Raw genomic sequence first — 19,467 nt, forward strand, 5'->3', positions numbered from 1 at the left:
AGACTGGGCCCTGTAGCTTCAAGTCCGAACCTGAAGAATGAACTAACAACGGCGCCTGATCCCTCTGCGGCCCCTTGTCACTGCTCCCACATTTCCCATCCTGTCGTAATTCTCTAATTGTTTTGTTACCCCTCTAGTATTAGAATAATAAGAGAATTTCTCTATGGATCCACATGCAGGAAATAGTAAAAGCAACTTGTGATTGTGGGATCACTTGCATACAATTACCACGGACATAAATATGCCGTTACGTTCGTTTCCAGGCTGCCAGAGCGGATGTTGCTTGCTGAGCTTGTCTTTCCTATGCCCCCTATGTTCCCACTCTGTTGCTGGATGAGATGTGATCTCTCCTCAAGAGAAGGATATCCTTAGACCCAGAGGAGGCAGAGGCCCTGCAAACGTGGCTTCTCCCTGGATTTTATGGAGAATGGCGACGGGATGGGAGTCTTTTCTAGGTTAGAAATGCTTTTATCTCTGTGACTCGCCCTCTCGCCCCCCCTCCCCTCATGTCCCTCCCCATCACCCCTAATACCCACCTGGGATGCCCTCTACCCTCCTGAACCTGTGAAAATGCCAGAGCGAGGTGAGTCCTGGGCAAACTGTGGAGTGCGTGAATTTAGAGGCATTGTTTCCTGCCCCCTCTAGCCCTGCAACGGAAAGCCAAGGAGGGCCCTTCCGTCAGCAGATTAGTGGCAGAATCTCGGAGAGGCGGGCAGACGTTTTGCTGGTTAATGCCTTCAGACCAATTGCAGAAGCCATTGCCTACTTGACCTGTTAGTCACGCTAGGGAAACATCTGTCTTTGTGCAGGAAGGTTTAAGATTCTTCCACCTTCCTTCATCTTCCTCAGCTTCTTTTAATCACCAGGATTTCTCCAAGCCAGCTACGTGAGTGGGGGTGATAGTGATAAAATTACAGGTTTTTCTTTGTTGCACAGGCGCTCCTACGTGCAGGCTGTTGCTGAGGTTAAGAGACAATTCTAGATGGGAAGTGCCCTGCGTGAGGGCAAGGGGGACAGCAGGGACACTTGCTAATAAGTGGCAGGCTCTGTTCTTCCTCTTGCCACCTGCTGCAGAAACATGAATCATGACCCCATCTTTCCAGATCAGGGAGGCTGCAGGGTCACGAGGTGGCTCCAGTGCATGCTGACACACGCCTTGTCAGATGGCCTGATGTGACTAGCAGCTGCCGAATGGTCATTCCCTGCCGTCAGGGCACGGAAAAGGAAAAATCCCAGAATGTACTGCCCTGGAGTCTTGGACTCCCAGGCCCGGTTTCCTTGGCTGCTTGGTACCAAGTAAGAGTTGGAAAATGCTAGTGGAGGTGTCCTGGGCAGAGGCAATGGGTAGGTAGTCGGCATTATAGGTACGTGAGATTGTGCATTTCAGGAGGGGCACCGGGGAGTGGAGTGGGAGGTCTGAAGGACATACCCCCCTTCTGCGTCCTTCCTTCCTTGCCCGCAGACACCAGAAATGTCAGAGCTGCAAGCATGGCAGTATATTTTGTCTAAGAAAACATTATTCTGCTTTTGATTTTAGGTAGTTATGATCCTTCCAATGGTATAATCTTGTAAAAATGTTCAAAATATAGATGAGCCATAAAGTGTCTCCTACCAAATTCTTCATGGAGGAGATCCATAAATTTTAAAATTAATTCTCAAACTCCCTAATTCATATTATGAAGCAATCATAATTTTAACCTCAAGATCTTCATCAAGAACCGAAATAAAAAGGAGAACTTAGATCATTTGAATCAGAGATTGGCGCACCTCCCCCCATCTCCCCCCCCCCCCCCCCCCCCCCCCCCCGGTCTCAGGAATCAGAGGTCATGGACACTCTGGAAGCAGAGGAAAAGGAGGGTCTAAAGCTAGAAGAACTGGTTCAAATTATTTTAAAGAAAGAGGTGGGGCCCCAAATCATTTCCCCGTCTGTGTAAGAAGATGGGGTCCCGCTTCCACTCTGGCAGAAGACTAGAGGGTCATCCTGTGGAGGGGATACAAGCTGGTGCTCTGGGAGCTGCGGGAAGGTGCCATGGATAAGCATGAGAGGGGGCTGTTGGTTTTGCCCACCAGGAAGTTGTGGTGGTTTTAGTTGGAACAGTTTTATTGGAGTAAGTGGCGTTCAGAAGCCAGATTGCAGTGCACGTGGGCCCAGGAAGCAGTTAGCTGAAGCCAGTTATTTATTTTTAATATGTGGGGTTTTTTAAATTTATTTTAGAGAGAGAGGAAGGGAGCGAGCGAGAGAGAAACATCCATGGGAGAGAGTCACGGATGGGCTGCCTTGTGCACACCCCACCCTGGGGATTGAGCTCGCAACCCAGGCATGTGCTCCGACCAGGGATTGAACCGTGACCTCCCTATTCATGGGTTGATGCTCAACCACTGAGCCACGCCAGCTGGTGAACCCAGTTATTTCTTAATGTCCACCTCTCCACCTCAAGGTGGACGCCATTCAGGCTCCACGCCCAGCTCCTGGGAGGGAATGGTGCTTCCACCCAGGAGACCACTTAGACACACAGCACTGGGTTTCTGCAGACGGTGTGCGACCATTTCTAGGGATTCATGGGCCCTGGCCAGCCCCATTACTGCGCTCTTTGGTTAGTTATTTTTATGATTTTTTAATGTGAAACACTCAGTGGGATGAAGTGCTGAGACTGGCCAGGAAAGTGGGTGTTAAATTACCCTGTCCTTCAAGCAGTTTCTCAGTGTGAATGGAGGACTTCCCACCTGGAAAAGTAAAAGCCTCCCTGTACAGTGAAAGGGTGGTGTCGGCTTGTCACTGGAGCCTCTGGCGGCACAGCATTGCTGCACCAAATACCCATATTCATTCATTCACATAGTCACCACGGTCAGAGGCGTTACAGGGAGCAGGGCCCTGGCTGGGTGAGCGCCATCCCAGGCACTGAGAGGTCCCGGTTTGATTCCCTGTCAGGGCACATACCTGGGTTGCAAGCTCAATCCCCAGTAGGGAGCGTGTAGGAGGCAGCCGATTGATGTGATGTTTCTTTCCCTCTCCCTCTAAAAATCAATTTAAAAATGTTTTAGAAAAACAAGGAGCAGATGAGGAATGTACCATCAGTGCGAGTGTCTGTGCACCAAGAAGCTAAAGGTAGTCTCATAAGAGAGCCTGGAGTTTGTGGGTCCCCTGGAAAGGGCTCACGGACCCCTGGGGACCTGTGGGCCACAGCTTGACTACTGCTGCCCTAGATGGGGTTTCCCCAATGGCGACACAAGGCAGGCATCGACACACCTGGAGTCCAGGTGTGATCTGTCTTTTTGTGTGTCCAAATAGCACCAGCACAAGGTAAAAGGACGAAGGAAACTTTTTCTATGGAGTCTTCTCTCTGAAATAGCTGTGCATGGGGCATGAAGAGGAGGTGTAAAATGTAAACGAGGAATCTCAGCCCCTATGCTTGGAAGGTCCGGACCTTTCTGAGGCAGAGCCAGATCGGTGCTCTGAAATCCAACCAGGTTTACAGAATGCCCCAAATCTCAGGGCGCAGAGCCCACCCACCCTCCACAGGCAGGAAGTCCTCCTGCTTCCGGGAGTTTCTCTCCCAAATAGTTTTGGGCTCTTTTGGGGCAGATCATTTGTGCATCTCAAATGTCCCCTCGGTCTCCTGGAGTCTCCCTCGGGAGTGTATGTGGGGCCAGCAGTTCTCGCGGCTGTAATCGGAGCCTGGACCGGCAGCTCTGCCCTCTTGTCTCTGCCCCTGGCTGGCTACAGATGTCGGCCAACCGGGGGCGCTCTGTGTGCGTCCCGCTGGCCCGCTGGCCTCCGAACGCCCGTCCCGCTGGGTTGGCTGGGGAATGCTGACGGGTGAGCCTGCTCGCTGTGACTTCACACAGACTCTGAGGAAAGGAAGAAAAGTTGATTTTCCTCAAAGAAGGAGACTCAAGGACCTCAGACAGGCTTGGCATACAAATGGATGTAGCGTGTCCGCCGTGCTCCCAGTTATGCCCGGGGTGGAAAGAGCAGAGATCGAAGGAGACTTAACTCAGAGGAAAGAAGAATATTGGCTCCTCCGTGGGGCACGGGTGATAAAGGAAAAAACACCCCTTCCACTTGATTATCTGTTTTCACCTGCTGAGTTGGCCCCAGGAAATCGGATGCTGGCTTAGAGCTGTATCCCATTGGTGCCAAGAAAGGCACCGCCATGAATCTCCATTTGGACTTATATTCAATGGGGACGGGGACTTGCTGGCGTTTTCCCTGCTGTATGGGGAATGTGGAATAGCGGCACTATCAATATTATAGATTTAATAAAACCTGGCCCCTTAGAGAGAGCTTTGCTGGGCCTCGCTGACAGAGGCTGAGCCTCGAATCCCCAGCAGCCTGCACTTCTCGTTTGGTACGTAGCTGTGCCTGCAGGCAGTTACCATCATATTCTTCCACGTTCCCTTTGAAGATCCTTCAAGCCCCAGATCTCTGCATCTTCCTGGTTAGCAGGGATTCACTCTGAATTATCTCCTTGCTGCAAACTTGCACGTTCAGAAAACGCATAGCTCCGTTTCTGGTGATGCATTGTCTGGGGTACCTGCAGCAGACTCTCTGCTAATAACAATAAAAAGTGCAAGTGGATGTGTATTTTATAGAATCTCCTTAAAAGCATTGAAGAACGGGTAAAAGACAGCAGCAGGGGTTTATCAGCCCGACATCTAAGGGAAAGCAGGAAGCAAGAGGAGAAAGCAGTTTTTACCCCGAGGGCTGGTTCTGAATCCGATGAACTTGAACTTCCATTTTCATAGTTTTTTAGGACAAGCTGTGTGTGTGTGTGTGTGTGTGTGTGTGTGTGTGTGAGAGAGAGAGAGAGAGAGAGAGAGAGAGAGAGAGAGAGAGTTCAGTGCCTGTTCCCAAATCCTGGAACCGCAGGGGTCACAGACCACGTGTAAATACGATTCCAAACTAAACCCAACTGCACCTTCCACACACAGGAAATTTCAAGACAAGTTGCCTAAGTACCAGCCAAAACAAAGTTAATAAAAAACTCAACCCAAAACCCAAAATCACCTCTTCCTGATAATGAAAATCTGAAGCTGACCTTTGTGTGGAAGTAAAAGTGAAATTTATGTGACCTGGGTGGCCCCCAAACCCTCAAGCCTCCTGTCTTCCCCAGCATCCACACAGTGACAGGCGAATCGATGAGCTCGTGGGCGGGGTAAATCACATCACAGACCCCATAAGTGCCTGGCAGTAAATCTAAGGAAAGATGCATAAAACCCCGCAGGAGAAAATGAGAATCCTTTGTTGAGAGACATTACAGACCATATAATAAGTTCAGAGATACTTTGTGTTTATTGACTAAAGGATTCACGATTGTGGAGAGGCCCATTCTTCCAAATGATTAGAGTCAACGCCATTCCAATAAAAATTCCATTTTACTTGGTAGAACTTGACAAGCTGATAGTAACATTTATTTCGAAGTGTAAAGAGCCAAGCATAGCCAAACTCTCTCAAGAGAGTTGAAGAAAAAGGACAAAGTCAGAGTCTTTCCCTACAGATATCAAGAGTTCTTTTAAAGCCACAGTAACGGAGATGATGTGGTACTGGGACTGGGCGTGACCGGAAGGCCCCGTTAGGAAAGTGGCCTTGCAGTGAGGAAGGACAGACTTTTAATAAACGGTGCCGGGGAAGGTTATTATTCATATGGGAAAACTATAAACATGTCCCTGCCTCACACCATAGATGGAACCATATAGAGCTGTCATTTTGTAGTTTTAAAAACAGTCAGTTGTAGGCAACTACATATAATTTTATCAATTAAAAAAAATCCAGGCGGATTAAAAACCTAAATGTAAAAAATGAAACCACAATAACACAGGAGAGCATTTTAAGTCTGAGGATCAGAAAATGACCGGCAGACACAAGCCATCAAGGGAAGATGGGTAAATTTGATTACATAGACACCAGAAACTCTCTTTCATCGAAGACACCATCAAGAGAGTGGAGACCAGCAACAGAGCGCAATGAGGCATTTTAAACCACAAAACTGATAACTACGTCCCATCTAGAATATATAAAAATAACCCCTAACGTCAATGAGGAAACGACAGGCAAACCAGTAGAAAAACCACTCAAGGAGTTGTACAGATCTTCCAAATTTGACATAGTTTCTCATACAGAGTTTTAAATTCACATCTTTTACCATCGCCACCGACCTCATCCGACACGTCCTGGCGCTTGGGGAAGCTGTCAAGCGTAGTGTGGCGGACACGAGTTTTTAAAAATTCTGATTTTCTTTGGAGAGCTCCAGCGTTATCACCAGCTACGAACACGGGCGACTGTTGTCCTCGGGGCGACGGGCTCACCTGGCTTGCTGTCGAGAAAACGTCTGCCGATACCCACGTCGAGAAGCCATGGGTGTCGGTCACGGTTCTTCCAAGAACAGATGAACAGAAGCCACGAGGTCAGCTGGAGACTCGGCCACGCAGTCCCGTCCCTCCAGGCGAGGATGGCACTCGAGTGCGCGTTCTCCCGGTTGGTTAGTCACAGTGAATTACATCGACAGGCAAGCACTCGCTGTCAAGACACACGAAAATTAATTTCTACTTTTTCGTCATGTGAAGCTGACGAGTAAAAAAGACAACCGTGCATCCAGTTTGCTGCCATTGACTTGGCCCGGGCTCAGCGCCTGCGCTTGGCCGTCAGTGCGAGTGTCCGTGCACCAAGAAGCTAAAGGTAGTCTCATAAGAGAGCCTGGAGTTTGTGGGTCCCCCGGAAAGGGCTCGCGGACCCCTGGGGACCTGTGGGCCACAGCTTGACCACTGCTGCCCTAGATGGGGTTTCCCCAGCGGCGACACAAGGCAGGCATCAACACCCCTGGAGTCCAGGTGTGATCTGTCCCCTCTTGGAGTCCCTCAGGCCCATCCGGCTGGGCTGGTGACCGAGGACATGCTGATGGGGGACAGGAGGGAACTCCTGTGACATTACCCATTTGACTTACAAAGGACGTGAATTTGGGGATGGATGTGTTGATGTCAAAGATAAAAAGAGGTCATTTCAGCCTTTCTTAATTTTTTTTTTTCCAGAAATGGATGTTAGTAGTAGGTTATTTTTCAGACTGGATCAGAAGTTTCCTGGGGTCTAAATGTTATGAACCTACTTACCATATTTTATTGGTTAAGTTTCTTTTAGTATCAAATAACAAACAAACAAACAAAAAAACCCTCGGTCTTCAACAAAAAAGGAGAGGATTCATCAGTGCAGGTCAGACTGGACTCAGCAACTTAAAGGACCAGAACCCAGTTTCTTTCCGTGTCTGTGCTTGGCCCCCTGTGGTGTCAGCTGCATTCTGAGCCTGGCCTTTTCACAGAGAGAAAAGGGGTGCACGATCCGAGAGTTTTATCCCCGTACCACGCAGTTCGGAGGCAGTGGCCTGTCACGTCGGGAGCCACCAAACAACGTGGGCTCTCCTCTTCTGGGACGGCACTGGGACTTGTGCTCACCCCGGACGCATAACTGAGGCGGGAATAGGACCGAACCGCTGTGCTCTGTCCTGGGAGCAGGGTGATTTCCACCCCCTCCCCTCCCCGGGGACATTTTGGTTGTCATAACTGCGTGTGTGTGTGTGTGTGTGTGTGTGTGTGTGTGTGTGTGTGTGTGAGCTCACACTGGCATGTGATGGACAGAGCATGAGACAGCTCCGTGCTGCGGAGTGGCTGGATCTTGGAAGAGGAACAAGCGGGAGTGCCAGGCAGACCCGGCGGGGGAGGCGCTCCGTGGCTGCTCCTGTGGCTCCTGATCAGGAAGGAGACTCTGGTGAGAAAGATCCCGAAGGGAAGCAGCGCACCCGTGGCACCGAGATGGGAATCCGTAGGCCCCCCCTGCTGTGAGCTGCGTGGCTCCGCACGCCTGCAGGAAGGGCCCCCGAGGGTTGCTCGAGAGCCTGAACCAGACCTGTCCCCGCTGAGCGAGAGAAGCGAGCCTGAGGGCTATTGCTGCCCATCACCCTGGATGTGGACCCCCCCCCCCCCCCCCCCCCGAACCCGGGTGGCCTTCACAGCTCACTGAGCGGGACACGTCTGTAACAGTGACTGCACTTTCTAAGCACAGAACTAGGCCTTCTGGCCCAACAGGCAGGGCTGGGACTACAGGAAAGAAAAATCAACATGGTGACTTTTCTCTGAAAAAGCTGGAGGAAATCATGGTGTTGCATCCCCCTCCCTGTGCACCGCGCCCCCTCCCTGCATACCTGGCACCCCCGCCCCTCCCCACCTAGTGCCGGAAGAGCTAGCTTGGAGGGTGAGCGGGGGTGGGAGTGGGTGGGGGGGGGAGGAGGGTTGGTGGTAGGAGTGCTTCTTGGCCACGTGCTGAGGCTGCAGTGGATTTCTTTCATGGACAACTTTCCGTTTTCCGTTCGCTTCATCTCTATCCTGTGGCACAGTTTAAGTTTTCCTTGGCCCGGGGTCTGCTCCCCAACATCACCGGGCACTTAGGCATGTGCCTTTGGTGTCCACGTTCTCCGGGAGCAGGGACAGCGACCCTGGCTGCCTTGTTCAGAATTGTGGGACAAAGCCTTCCCTTCCTCCTGTCCTCGGTTCCTAACTCCCCCTCATTTCTCTTCTTCGCCAGAAACCTCCAGGACAGAGGGGATGGGGCGGGGCTTGGGGATCTTAAACAATCAGCCCCGTTTATGACTGTCCATCGCGGGCAGCAGCCGAGCCCTCGGTCTAGTTTACAAGCGACCCTGGTTTGAGACGTAATTGGTTCCCGGGAGCCCTGACCGTGTGAGTCAGTCGCTCGTTCTCTGCGCACCACCTCATCAATTCCAGCCCCACCTCGGAGTCTAACCTCATGCCCGGAGTGAGCCCAACGAAGTGCAGCTGAGAACACAGGCCGCTCTTCAAACATCGATACACGACATAAAAGAAGTTCAATAGGAAAGCTATCGCCGTGCTCCATTTGGGGGGCTATTTTGTCTTCTGGACTGAAACGGACTGGATGGTGCGTCTTCAAATGCGGCTTTAATGGAGCCCGAATCGGCGCCGTCGTCTTCTGGTGATAGACCTTAGAACAGCGACTCTCCGCTCGGGGCCGTGTTGCTCGCTGAGGGCACTTTGCGTTTGTCAGTGTCGGGGTATTTGGGGTTGTTACAGCCTCGGGGAGGGGGGGAGGGGGGTGGTCCTGCTGGAATCTGGTGGGTCGAGGCCAGCGATGCTGCTGAGTATTCTCCGACGCACAGGACAGTTTCCTGCCACAAAGAATGATCTGACCGAAATGTCGGCGGTGCTGGTGTATTGCAGCCCTGCCCTGGCAAGCGTCGCATTTCAAACTGGGCTAAAACTCAGCTCGTTTCTTTGGGAAGACTAAAGGGGAGGGGTATGTGTGAACGCTAGATTTCCAGGAATGTCCCTCAAAGTATGTACATGGCACGTGACGCGGTGAGGGGTTAGGGCAGGAGGGCAGGCGGCTCCGCGGTGCCCGTTATTGCTCCATCGTCGGTGACTGGAGTCACGCAGTCCGCGGGGTGCGCTCACGGAGATCCGGGCTGTCACTGCTGACAGTTGTTCCAGTGTAGCTTTGGTTGTAAATACACGTTTCGGTGATTGCTCTGCGGGTTTTATGTATGGAAGAAAAGTCATAAAAAAGTGAGCCTGGCCCACAAATCACGCCAGGTAATGCGTGCACACAGACATAATTCACACCTTCCCTCCCGGTCCTCTCTGCTTTCCTTGGCTCTTTAAATTTCCTGCACAGCCAGCATATTGAATTTTCATAATTGCTACTGCATTTCTTGTAATTTATACTCGCTTCCCAGAAACCTCTAAAGGGCTTATTGTTTGTCGCGAAGAGCAGGCCCAGAACTTTCACACGAGAGATGAATGAGTGCTTAGTGGTGATCGCGGCCATAGCGATTCTTCTTTAAGGCCTTAAAGGGCAACAGCACCTAAAAATGCCAGGACATTTCTTTTCTGACGCCCTCTTCCCCCCACCTTTCCCCCAAGGAAGATTCTGTGGTGCTTAAGCCTTTGAGAAGGTTCTGTTAGCGTTTTGGATTCAAGAATCTCCTTAATTGCCACTTTTCTTAGCGTTTGAAGTGTTTGAAATGTGTCTGAGTTAAAAACACATTGTCAATATTGAAATGACAACCCTCATCCTAATTAACTGGATTCTGTCACTGTGTATCTCATTCCAGTTCCTCGTGAACACATGCACAGAAACGGGGAGACTTCGCTTTCTTTTCTCTTAAAACCACTGAAGCGAGGGCCTTGACTGGCAGGTGTGCGGGACGTCCAGGCTGGGGAGTGGGGAGCTCGGTGCAAGCGGATGGAAATGGCAAGAGGCAAACGGAGATGCACTCTCTTCTGGGGGGACCAGGCCTTTCATCCCTGCACATCCGGAGGCAGCACCGGGGCCAGAGGTGCTCACTGAGCTCGGCGGTGCAAGAGGGAGGAGGGACGAGAGGCATGGTGTGCGCATGTACACATGCATGCTCTCTTACAATCCCTGAGAGCCTGGGCAGTGGAGTCTGTCACACATGCCACACGAGAGGGAATACAGGCTCCAGCGCCCTTCCTCCCGTGAGCAGCCTTCCCGCCGGCTGGCGGAGAGGTCCCTGGCGGGGCAGAGTCCCGGGACGCTGGCGTCCCTGCAGGAGAGGACGCGGCTGCGGCAGGCCGGGCTCTGGGCAATTGCTCTGAGTGCTCGTGCGGCTCACATTTCTCCTGCTTAATAATCCGCTCCTCACTTTCCCCGTGGCGGTTCCTCGTTCCCACCGCACAGCACAGTTCAGTCTGTGTTCAGATGGTTGTAAGGCGCCCGAGGCCTTCAGTAAGGGGTGAATGACACTCATTTAAGTCAGAATCGGAGGCGAGCACCCAGCCACCGTGGGAGTAAACCCAATTCCAACATGCCTCTCGGCTCTCCTTTCTCCCTTCAGCTCCCTCCCCCGGGTGACAGGCTGGGCGTGACGCTGGACGGTTTATCTGCCGGGACAGCGCTCGTTCCTCCGGGAACAGTCCCCAGGACGGGAAGTGGGGCTGGTTTCAAAGGCCTCTCTTGTCTGAGGGTCCAGAGATCTGGGCTCTGGGAAATGAGCCCCCGGGACGGCTGGGCAGCGCTCTGCCCCGCGCGTGGGGGCACCGCCAGGGAGACGGTCGCTGTGGCTGGGAGCCGGGACTTTGCCCGTCTCCAGGGTGGAGAAGAGGCCTGCTGGTGCCTACAAAGCTCTGGGAGGAATGGATCGTTTTGTGTGTGTTTTTAAATTATTTCCAAGTTTGGGATTCTGTCCCTTTACAAAGTCCTCTCTCCGTTTGACAAGGGGACGTGGAGAAAGGTCTCTCATCTGGGCCGGGGGAGTCTCCACGTTCAGTCTGTCCCTGGCCGCCTGGGGGGAGCTCTGTCATTAGAGCCCCTCACGGGTCCCCGGGGAGACGGGCCCCTGTCCCGGCCCTGCTCCCACAGGGTATGTCCTCTGCCTCGGACTCTCCGTCACACTGTTCCCCACTCCCCTGTCCTGCGGGATTATTCCCGTTGTCATCAGACCCAGCCGGGCTGGCCTGCCCCGGGGGGTCTCCGAACACGCCCGCCCACTCCAGTGGGGGCAGCGGTCTGGCCCTGGCGCCCGGTGCCGCCTGTTCCTGCCATCTCGGCCCGTGGACCGTGTGCCTGTGCAGCTGGCGTGGGCGGTGGCCCCCATGCCCTCCTCGTGGGGCTGTTACCTGGCCGGGTCTTACCTAACGTGACCGGAGGGTACAGCTGTGTTACAATGTGCCCTGGGCCCATTTTCAAGGGAGAAAAGGGGAAGATGGTTCCCAGGTGACCCAAGTCTGAGAGGCCGGGGGGCAGTAGAGGCCAGAGCCCAGGGAGGCAGCGGGCCTGTTGGGTGTTCTCCGCCAGGGCCCGTAGGTGGCACTGGAGCCTCGGAGATCTGGCTGCCACGGGGCCTCCAGGTTGAGGGAGCTGGACCGTGAGGCAGTTGCAGTGGCTGATCAAGGGCTCAAACCCGCAGACAAGACAGTGCGGGCGATGCCGGGCACCAGCAGAGGCGCCGCCCAGCTCACCTTTCCTGAGGGTGAAAGCAAAAAGGGAGGTGAAGAGTTCAAAGCGGGTGGGAGATGGGAAGGAAGGGAGAGAGGGGGCTGAGGAGGAGACCAGGGGATATGAGAGAAGAGGATCAGGGGAGGTGAGGGACGCGGATGGGGGACAGGGCATAGCGGGAATGAGAACAGCCTCCCTGGCAGGGTGACCCGGGGAAGACGGCGGGCAGAGGTGGCGGCAGACGCGGGGAGGAGGTCTGAGCGAGGAGGCCGACCAGACACTGAGCAAGGCCTCCCCCAGCCCCGGCACTAGGAAGGTGACATGGTCCTTCAGGTCTTTTATTAACGTATAGAAAATGTGTTTAAAAAAGGAACTATACAGAGGCTAAAAGCTACCAGGACTAAAGCACTAGTTAACGATGGTTAACAAGCGGAGGTTCGTCTCTGAGCCGCGGTCCCGCTCCCTTCCTGCCGCGCGTGTTCCTTCTGTGTTAGTTCATTGCCGCGTTCGCGCCTGAGCAGCGCGGTGTCTTCCTTCTTCCGTCCCGTCCTTCTTTAGCGTGAACGCTTTTCCAAGCGCGTGGTAGCTACAAAGTCAGTAAGTTGGTCTTTGTTATTTTTACCTGAAAAGGCTGTTAAAGGTTAGGATGGCAAACGCAAGCTCAGGGATGGAGGACTTGGCGTTGGTGACGTCTGAGAAAACCGTCTCGGGTGGGACTCAGCTGGCCGAGCCCTGACCGCCTCCCCCCACTCACAGGGCTCTCTTAGGGCGCCTGGCAGTCCTCTGGGCCGGAGGTTGGAGTAATGGGGGGGCCGGGGCGGGGGGAGAGGGGTGATTGACAGGAAGGAGGCAATGTGTGTTAACTTCTGAACCTTGAGCCTGTGGGGCCATGAAGTGAGTCTGGGCCTCAGAGGGGACGGGGGGGGGGGGGGGTGGGGGATGGGTAGGGAGCGCTTTCTGGGCCGACGTGGTCGCATTGACCATGGTGTCCGGGCCTCTCACACAGGGACCGTGACGTGCGGGGCTCTCTCAGGGAGAGCTCCCTATTCCTGTGCACAGAAGAGTCATTCGGTTAAGAGGAAAGGGTTCGTTGCTGGGGTTTGGGCCCAGGAGCTAAAACCACAAGTTTCCAAGAACTGGTTTCCTTATCAATTCCCCGAAGTGGCAGAGAGAGGGGAGATTGTAGCTGACAGTCCTCGGCCCTCCCCAGCCCTCTGGGGCGGTGGGCACAAGTAGGGCGAGGGACAGGGAAACCAGTGAGCGAGTGTGTCTCCTGCCTGTGTGACCTTGGGAAAGTTACTTAACCTCTCTGTGCTTCCATTCTCTCCTCTGGAAAATGGTGAAACTCGAGCCAGGGTCTGGTGAGGAGTGAACAAAGTAACACATGTCCAGCCCCTAACCCCGTGTCTGGAAAACAGCAGGTGTGCACTAATCCCAATTCTCTTAGCCTTCGTTTGGGGAGAGGAAGTGAAAAAGCTTATGCCAGATCTGATCGCAGCTCTGTTACTAACCAGCCGTGTGACCTAACCTTTCTGGGCCTGGAGGTGAGATGAGTCCCCTCCAGGGCTGAAGGTGTTCCCAGCGTTGGCCTGTTGGAGGCAGTGTTGAGCATGTTTGTGTTCAATGACAGGATGTTCAGAAGCAGCCCAGGGTCTCCCTGGGGCTGTGAACCACTGAGGGGAAGAAACCAATAGCTCTCATCCATGCATCTGCCCCCTGGCCATGTCTCTGGACCCCAACCCTCTCGGGCCTAGGGGTTCCCGGCCCCCTGAGATGTTTGCACGGCCTTCTGTGAACCCCTGGGAACGAGCCCATGCCAGCCCTGGGAGAGCCGATGGGGAGACTGAAAGCGTTCAACGCTTCTGACCTGGAAATTCAGCATCGGCCCAGCCTCACGGCCGACAAGGAGGAGTGTTTTACCAGTTAACAGCGGGGGCAGCGTTTTTCTGAGGAACAAGAGCTGTGCTGTTTGGATGTCCTGCAAGGGCCTGATTAAGCTTGGCGCAGGAGGGAGGATTTCCGGTTTGCAGAAAAGGCAACACTGTCCAAAGACTGAGAGGCTGGCCAAGGACATTTGGACAATGAAGTGCTGCAGGTGCAATGAAGTCATGCTTCAGGCAAAGGGTGACCTCGAAGAATTAATCAGAAATGCTGGGGGTGACAGATCGGGCTGTGACTGCTTGGGAAGGAACGTGCGGTCCAGGCAGGGCGGGTGGAATGAGACATTTTCTGTGCAGTGACAGGCCCCTGGGACCTCCACCTTCTCAGGTGAAGTGGGGGAACTGACAGGGCTGCTGGGGGAAGTGGGGGCACAGAGAGCAGGGAACTAATGCCGGCCCCTCAACCAGGGCCCTCACGCCTGTCTCTGTATTTTTACTGTGGGCCCATCTGGAGAAGGCTTGCTTTTAGCCTCTAACGATCCACCAGCTTCTTCTTCTTTTTTTTTTTTTTTACGTTATTTGGTGGCCAGGCAGAGCAGCAGCAGCTCCCGGAACCTGGAGCTGTGGGCACGAGGCCGACTCCCACCTTCAGGTTGCGCCCCAGCCTCTGAGGTCCAAGGCCCCTCTCGCAGCTTTGGCAAGTCTGAGGCAAGAGAAAACAAACTGTCCCACGAGGTCAGGGGGATGGAACTCAAGTTGGAATCTCCCAGAGGTTCCTTTAAGGGTTTTGAGAGCGGACAGTGAGATGCAAGACAAATGCGCCCTTTGGAGTAAAGAAATGGGAGTAAGGAATTGGACTGGATGGGAGTCTGCTGACCAGAAAGAAGCCACAGAAAAGCACATGTCCTGAGCCAGCGGCTCCGCCTTTCCTGAATTTCTGGGTGGAGGTTAAAAAAAAAAAAAGAAATATTTTCAAGCCCCAGGAATATTTGCAATTCCCGGCCACCAGCTAGTCAGCGCCCTCCGCTTTGTGCACCTGCTGTGCTCACAGGTTCTGTTTCCCCAAGAGGAGGGGACAGAGAGGGACTCTAAACCCTTTCTCACCGGTGCTTTGACAAGGGCTCTTGGAAAAGGTTCCCCAATGACCCTTTGTCCCTGAACCTACAGCTCTGTTCTGGGACTGACATGTAAAGTCTAAGTGAGGATGGGATTGTTTGGTTTGGCACTGAGCTCACTGGCAGCCTTGGTTCTCCAGGTCTGCCTTGGGAAGGCCAGTTCTCAGGGTGCCAGGAGCAGGTGAGAGTCTCTTACGTCTTTGTGAGGAATGGGGCTGTGAAGGATCCGGGGCATTGAACTGTTGGTGGAAGGTTGCTCTGCACTTCCTTGCTGCCTTTTTTTTTCTTTCTTTCTTTTTCTTTTTTTTTTTTTTTACAAATCTCCTGTTAATCTGTTGGCCAGTTTTCCTTTGGCATGTTCTCCTGGTAACCTGGAGGCACTTGCTGTCCTCACTCCCAGATGACCCACACAGGGTGACAGGAGGGGCTGAGGTTGTGATCGCCCCCTGGTGGGGACACTTAGCAAGCTCCCTCCTCCAGTTAAATCTGGTCTAAAGACCAGCAGGAGTTTCCCACAGATTTGTCTTCCCCATTCCCCGCTTCACCTTCCAGAAATAGCCCTGGAGAATGTGAGTTTACTGAGCTGGAAATGATCTTTCTCTGATGGGGAAATGCAAAAAGGAGAAACTGTCTGGATCTTGGGTCTAGGCAGTGAGTCGGTAGCCGTCATCGGTGGGTTGAGTGTGAGTACGCATCCTGGGGCGGCTCCAGCTAAAATCCCCTGGGCAGGGCGCACATCTTCCTGTCCCTTGAGGGAAAGGCTGGTGTAGGGCGGGTGCTCTGTGGGCGCTGCTCAGGAATCCCCCTCGGGAAGAGCACGTGCTTGGGGCAGGACGAGCAGGAATCAGTGAGGGAGGCAGAAGCTCTGAGTCAAGTTGGACACGGGCCTTGGGGAGAGAATGGGCACAGTGTCCTTAAAAATGATAAAATTCATGACAAAATGACTCTACATAATAAAAGGAACCTGTACATCCTTTGATTGAAGGTTGGGTGAGCTCATCTTTGAAGGCCCTTGCTTGCTTTAAGATCCTTTAAAATGGACCAGGGCAGTGCTGCAGACTATTTATAGACGTGTTCCACAGGGTGCAGTGCTGCCGACAAAAGGCAGATTTGGGTTTCCGCAGTGTTTCCTGGCTTTAGCCTGAGTGGCGACCTGAGGATTCAGAACGTTTCTCTGTGTCAGTCCCTTGACGGGATGGGCAGTATCGGTGCCACCCAGGGCCCTGGGCTCAGCTTTTGTGGACAAAATGAGTGCAGCCTCCTATGGGGCATAATCCTTCCTGCAAAGTGTGTGTGTGTGTGTGTGACGACTTCTCCCTCCATCCTTACTTCCCTTCCTCCCTCCTTAAATAAAGCAGAGTTTCTGGTGCATTTTCATGGCTTGATTGTGCTCCCTCCCCAGTGCCAATTGCTACGCAGATTTTCAGGTCAGAGATGGGCGTCACTGACTGTCAAAGCTGAAAGGGAAGTGAGAAGCCATTCTGGCCCAATCTGGCACGTAACAGGTGAGGAAATGGAGGCCCAGAGAGGTGAAGCGACCTCCTTGATGTCACAGGGCCAGCAGAAGGGCCTATCGCTCAGCTCTTCAGCGTGCTCCCCGCTGTTCACTGGCGGCCACTCCACGAAGTCTCATTGAACTTCCAGGTTTCTAGAAAGGATTGTTTGCTTTTCCCTGCTTCTCCTCGTTTTTCTGAGGCCCACGGTGAACTGAGAAATGGAAATGCCACCTCTGTTTTTCGGTTCCGGGCATGTCAGTCACATCCACACCACAGCCGTGACAAGGCCTTGGCGGCCTGCTAAAGGGACAGGGCCCACAGCAAGTGACCACCGGTGTGGTCGTCAGCCCGAGGGATGGGCTCCTGCTTGGCAGAACTTGGCTTGACTGAGGATGGAACAGGTACCTGGATGCCCCAGTTGACACTACAGAGTAGAACCGGGGCCTTGAGGAGAAGGAGAGGATGGGGGAGGGCAGCTGGGGAAACAGCCTGGGTTCGGCCGGCGCCGTGGGGACGATGGCAGCTAATGTTTGATTTGGAGAAGCTGAAGGGTCCTGGCTTCTAGAGCCTCCTAGCCCGTGGAGAGAGAACATCTCATCAGAGGGGAGGTGGCCCACAGCCCTCCCTGTTCACCTCAGATTTCTAGATGTCCTTTCATTTCTCCTCTCAAAGGCAGAGGAATAAGAGAAGGTGGAGAAGCCTTCTCAGGAGCTCACCTCATTAAGGAGGCCATTCCTGTCTCTGTGGGACCAAAAAAGGGAAAAAAACCAAGAACAAGACCCCCAAACCCCACGTCTTCCAGGGGTTACCAGTTAGGAGAGTGCCTGGCTGGTCATATAATAACTTCCTCTGACTCTTACTAAGCCTCCCACATGATGGAGAGCCTGGCTAAGGATAGCAATCCATTTGCAACTCAGAAAAAACTGATCGTGACACAGAGGACCAGAAATAAAGACCCGTGTTCCCCATGGGACCTCGAATCTCAGTGACAGGGGCCCTGAATTCTCCTCCTCCTTCCTTTCCTCCAGGCTGGACCCCAAAGCGCTAGAACCTGCCACCCTCTCCCTGTGCCCCTCCCACAGAGACCCACAGGGACACAGCCACGGGCGCCGAACCCCTTGGGGACTTATCGTAGGAAGCAGTGGCGGGGCTTGTGGGGCCTCAGGGCAGGGGGCAGGCACAGGCTCCGTGGGGGCTGGAAGGGAGGTCACAGGGCCACTCGGCGTAAGGGTCAGAAGGTGAGACCCTCTGGCCTGTGAACGAGGCTTGGGCTGGCGGGTGGGCAAGGTCGAGCTGCCTCTCAGGGGCGTTGTCCGCAAGACTCTCTGTGGAGGCTTCTTCCGTGGGAGGCAGTGACAGGGACACATGCCGGGAAGGGGGGGGCGTCTCCGAGGGAGGGCCAGGGGCGAAGGCACGTGTCCGTCACCATAGCAACCTGACTCTACCACTGGCCTTTGATTTGGTCTTTTAAGGAAACATCTCCCTTCTCCTCCTGGGGGGGTGGGGGGGCGGGGGGAAGGGGCCGGCTGAGGTGGCTGGGGAGGAGGGAGAAGGGACTAGGGTCAGGCCCGAGGGCAGCAGAAACCATAAGCAGCTAATTCCCAACCGATTCCTGCCACCCCTGCTTCCTTCAGACGCTCAGTTCATGTTGCAATGCGCAGTGCTGTGACCCCCGCCCCTTGCTTGGTGTTATAAAAGACAAACAAATGACAAAGGTCATGGCCGGTGGCCGCCCACGGCTCAGAAGTGCGAGGACCGCCGCTTCCTCCCCGCCGGGGGCCGGTGGTTGTAGGGGCGCGTCTTCATTTCCACGAAGGGGATGGAGAACTCGTGGCCTTTCCAGTGGTACCAGTTGATGCCCTGGGAAGGAGAAAGACGAGCTTGTCAGGTCCCCGGGGGTGAGGCCAAAGCACAGCCTCTCCCCAGCCTTCTCCTTTGGAGCGTGCTGTGGCCGGGCCGCTCCGTGGCCGGCTCTGTGTTTGGCCTTCAGGGTTTGTGTGCAAAACCCCCGCAGCACAGAAGCCTTTTGAGGGTCACCGAGTGCCTGCTCACTCCTGGTGGGAGGCCAGGTGGTTTCCGCCGACGGGGACCCACCGTGGGTTTGCCGGGACCACGGGGTTCCCTGGCTGCTGGCTTTCAGGGCTAATGCTGGGCACGTCCCAGCGGGTCACCTGTCACCCTGCTCGGCCCACGGGCATGTGGTCTCTAATGGGGACAGAGGCCGGGTAATGCAGTATTCCTCATTCTCTGTTCCCGGGACACTTCGTAGGGCTGCTTCCTTCTTCCTCTGCTTCTACCCTGTCCTGCCCCCGGCGTCTGCATCACCTGCCTCCTCATGATACTCCTTCCCTGAGACTGAGTGAGACGCGCCTGTGCAAGGAACTCATGCGCTAAGGGACCCACAGCCCCCTCACCCCGCCGGCTGACCTCCACCCACCTGGCTGTGCCTGGACTCCCCGTACTTCCCGTTGAGGTTGGTTCGGTGGCAGTTCTTATACCACCACGCCCCCTTGTAGGACAGGGCGCAGTTGGTCACGGCGATGTCATTGTCTCTGTCCTTGGTGGAGAAAGGGCGCCCCTGGTGATAGCTGAGGGAGTCCCCTGCGGAAAAGGAACACACGTGAGGCCGTTCAGTTCATCCCTCCTTCGTCTGGATTTTCTGGACGTTTGACCTGCTCCCAACCAACCTGGCCTCCCCTTACGGGACCTTCCACGGAGCCCCCCTTTCCTTCCACCTGTTGGTCAGTCCGGCTGAACTGAACCTCCTTCCCTCCCCCGGGGCCAGCTGCTTCCATGCTGCTCTCTCCAGCTCATCTCCTTCCCCGACCTGCTCAGAACTCTGTCCACTCGGCACCCCGACCTCTGTGTGTTTCCTCCAGGCCCGCACGGGACACAGACAGGCACGTGGACCTTCCGTGGGGCACCCAGGCAGGGCTCGTGGCCACGGGGAATGGTCTGAAATGTGCAGCGTAACAAAGGAAAGGGGGCCTTCTCTTTGG

General features: G+C 54.3%; 1 protein-coding gene across 1 annotated transcript in view; it reads right to left on the reverse strand.

Annotated features, from left to right (window-relative positions):
* Positions 1–18,047: 18,047 nt before the first annotated feature.
* Positions 18,048–19,467, reverse strand: part of TNR (tenascin R) — a 58,061-nt gene continuing 56,641 nt past the window's right edge. Inside the window, exons 20-21 of the mRNA XM_054711611.1 lie at positions 18,906–19,069; positions 18,048–18,328 (exon numbers count right to left, since the gene is read on the reverse strand). Coding sequence (XP_054567586.1) covers positions 18,209–18,328; positions 18,906–19,069 — 284 coding nt within the window. The 3' untranslated portion in view covers positions 18,048–18,208. The remainder of the gene's footprint in view (positions 18,329–18,905; positions 19,070–19,467) is intronic.

The sequence above is a fragment of the Eptesicus fuscus genome, chromosome 22, assembly GCF_027574615.1.
Source record: "Eptesicus fuscus isolate TK198812 chromosome 22, DD_ASM_mEF_20220401, whole genome shotgun sequence".
Lineage (NCBI taxonomy): Eukaryota > Metazoa > Chordata > Mammalia > Chiroptera > Vespertilionidae > Eptesicus > Eptesicus fuscus.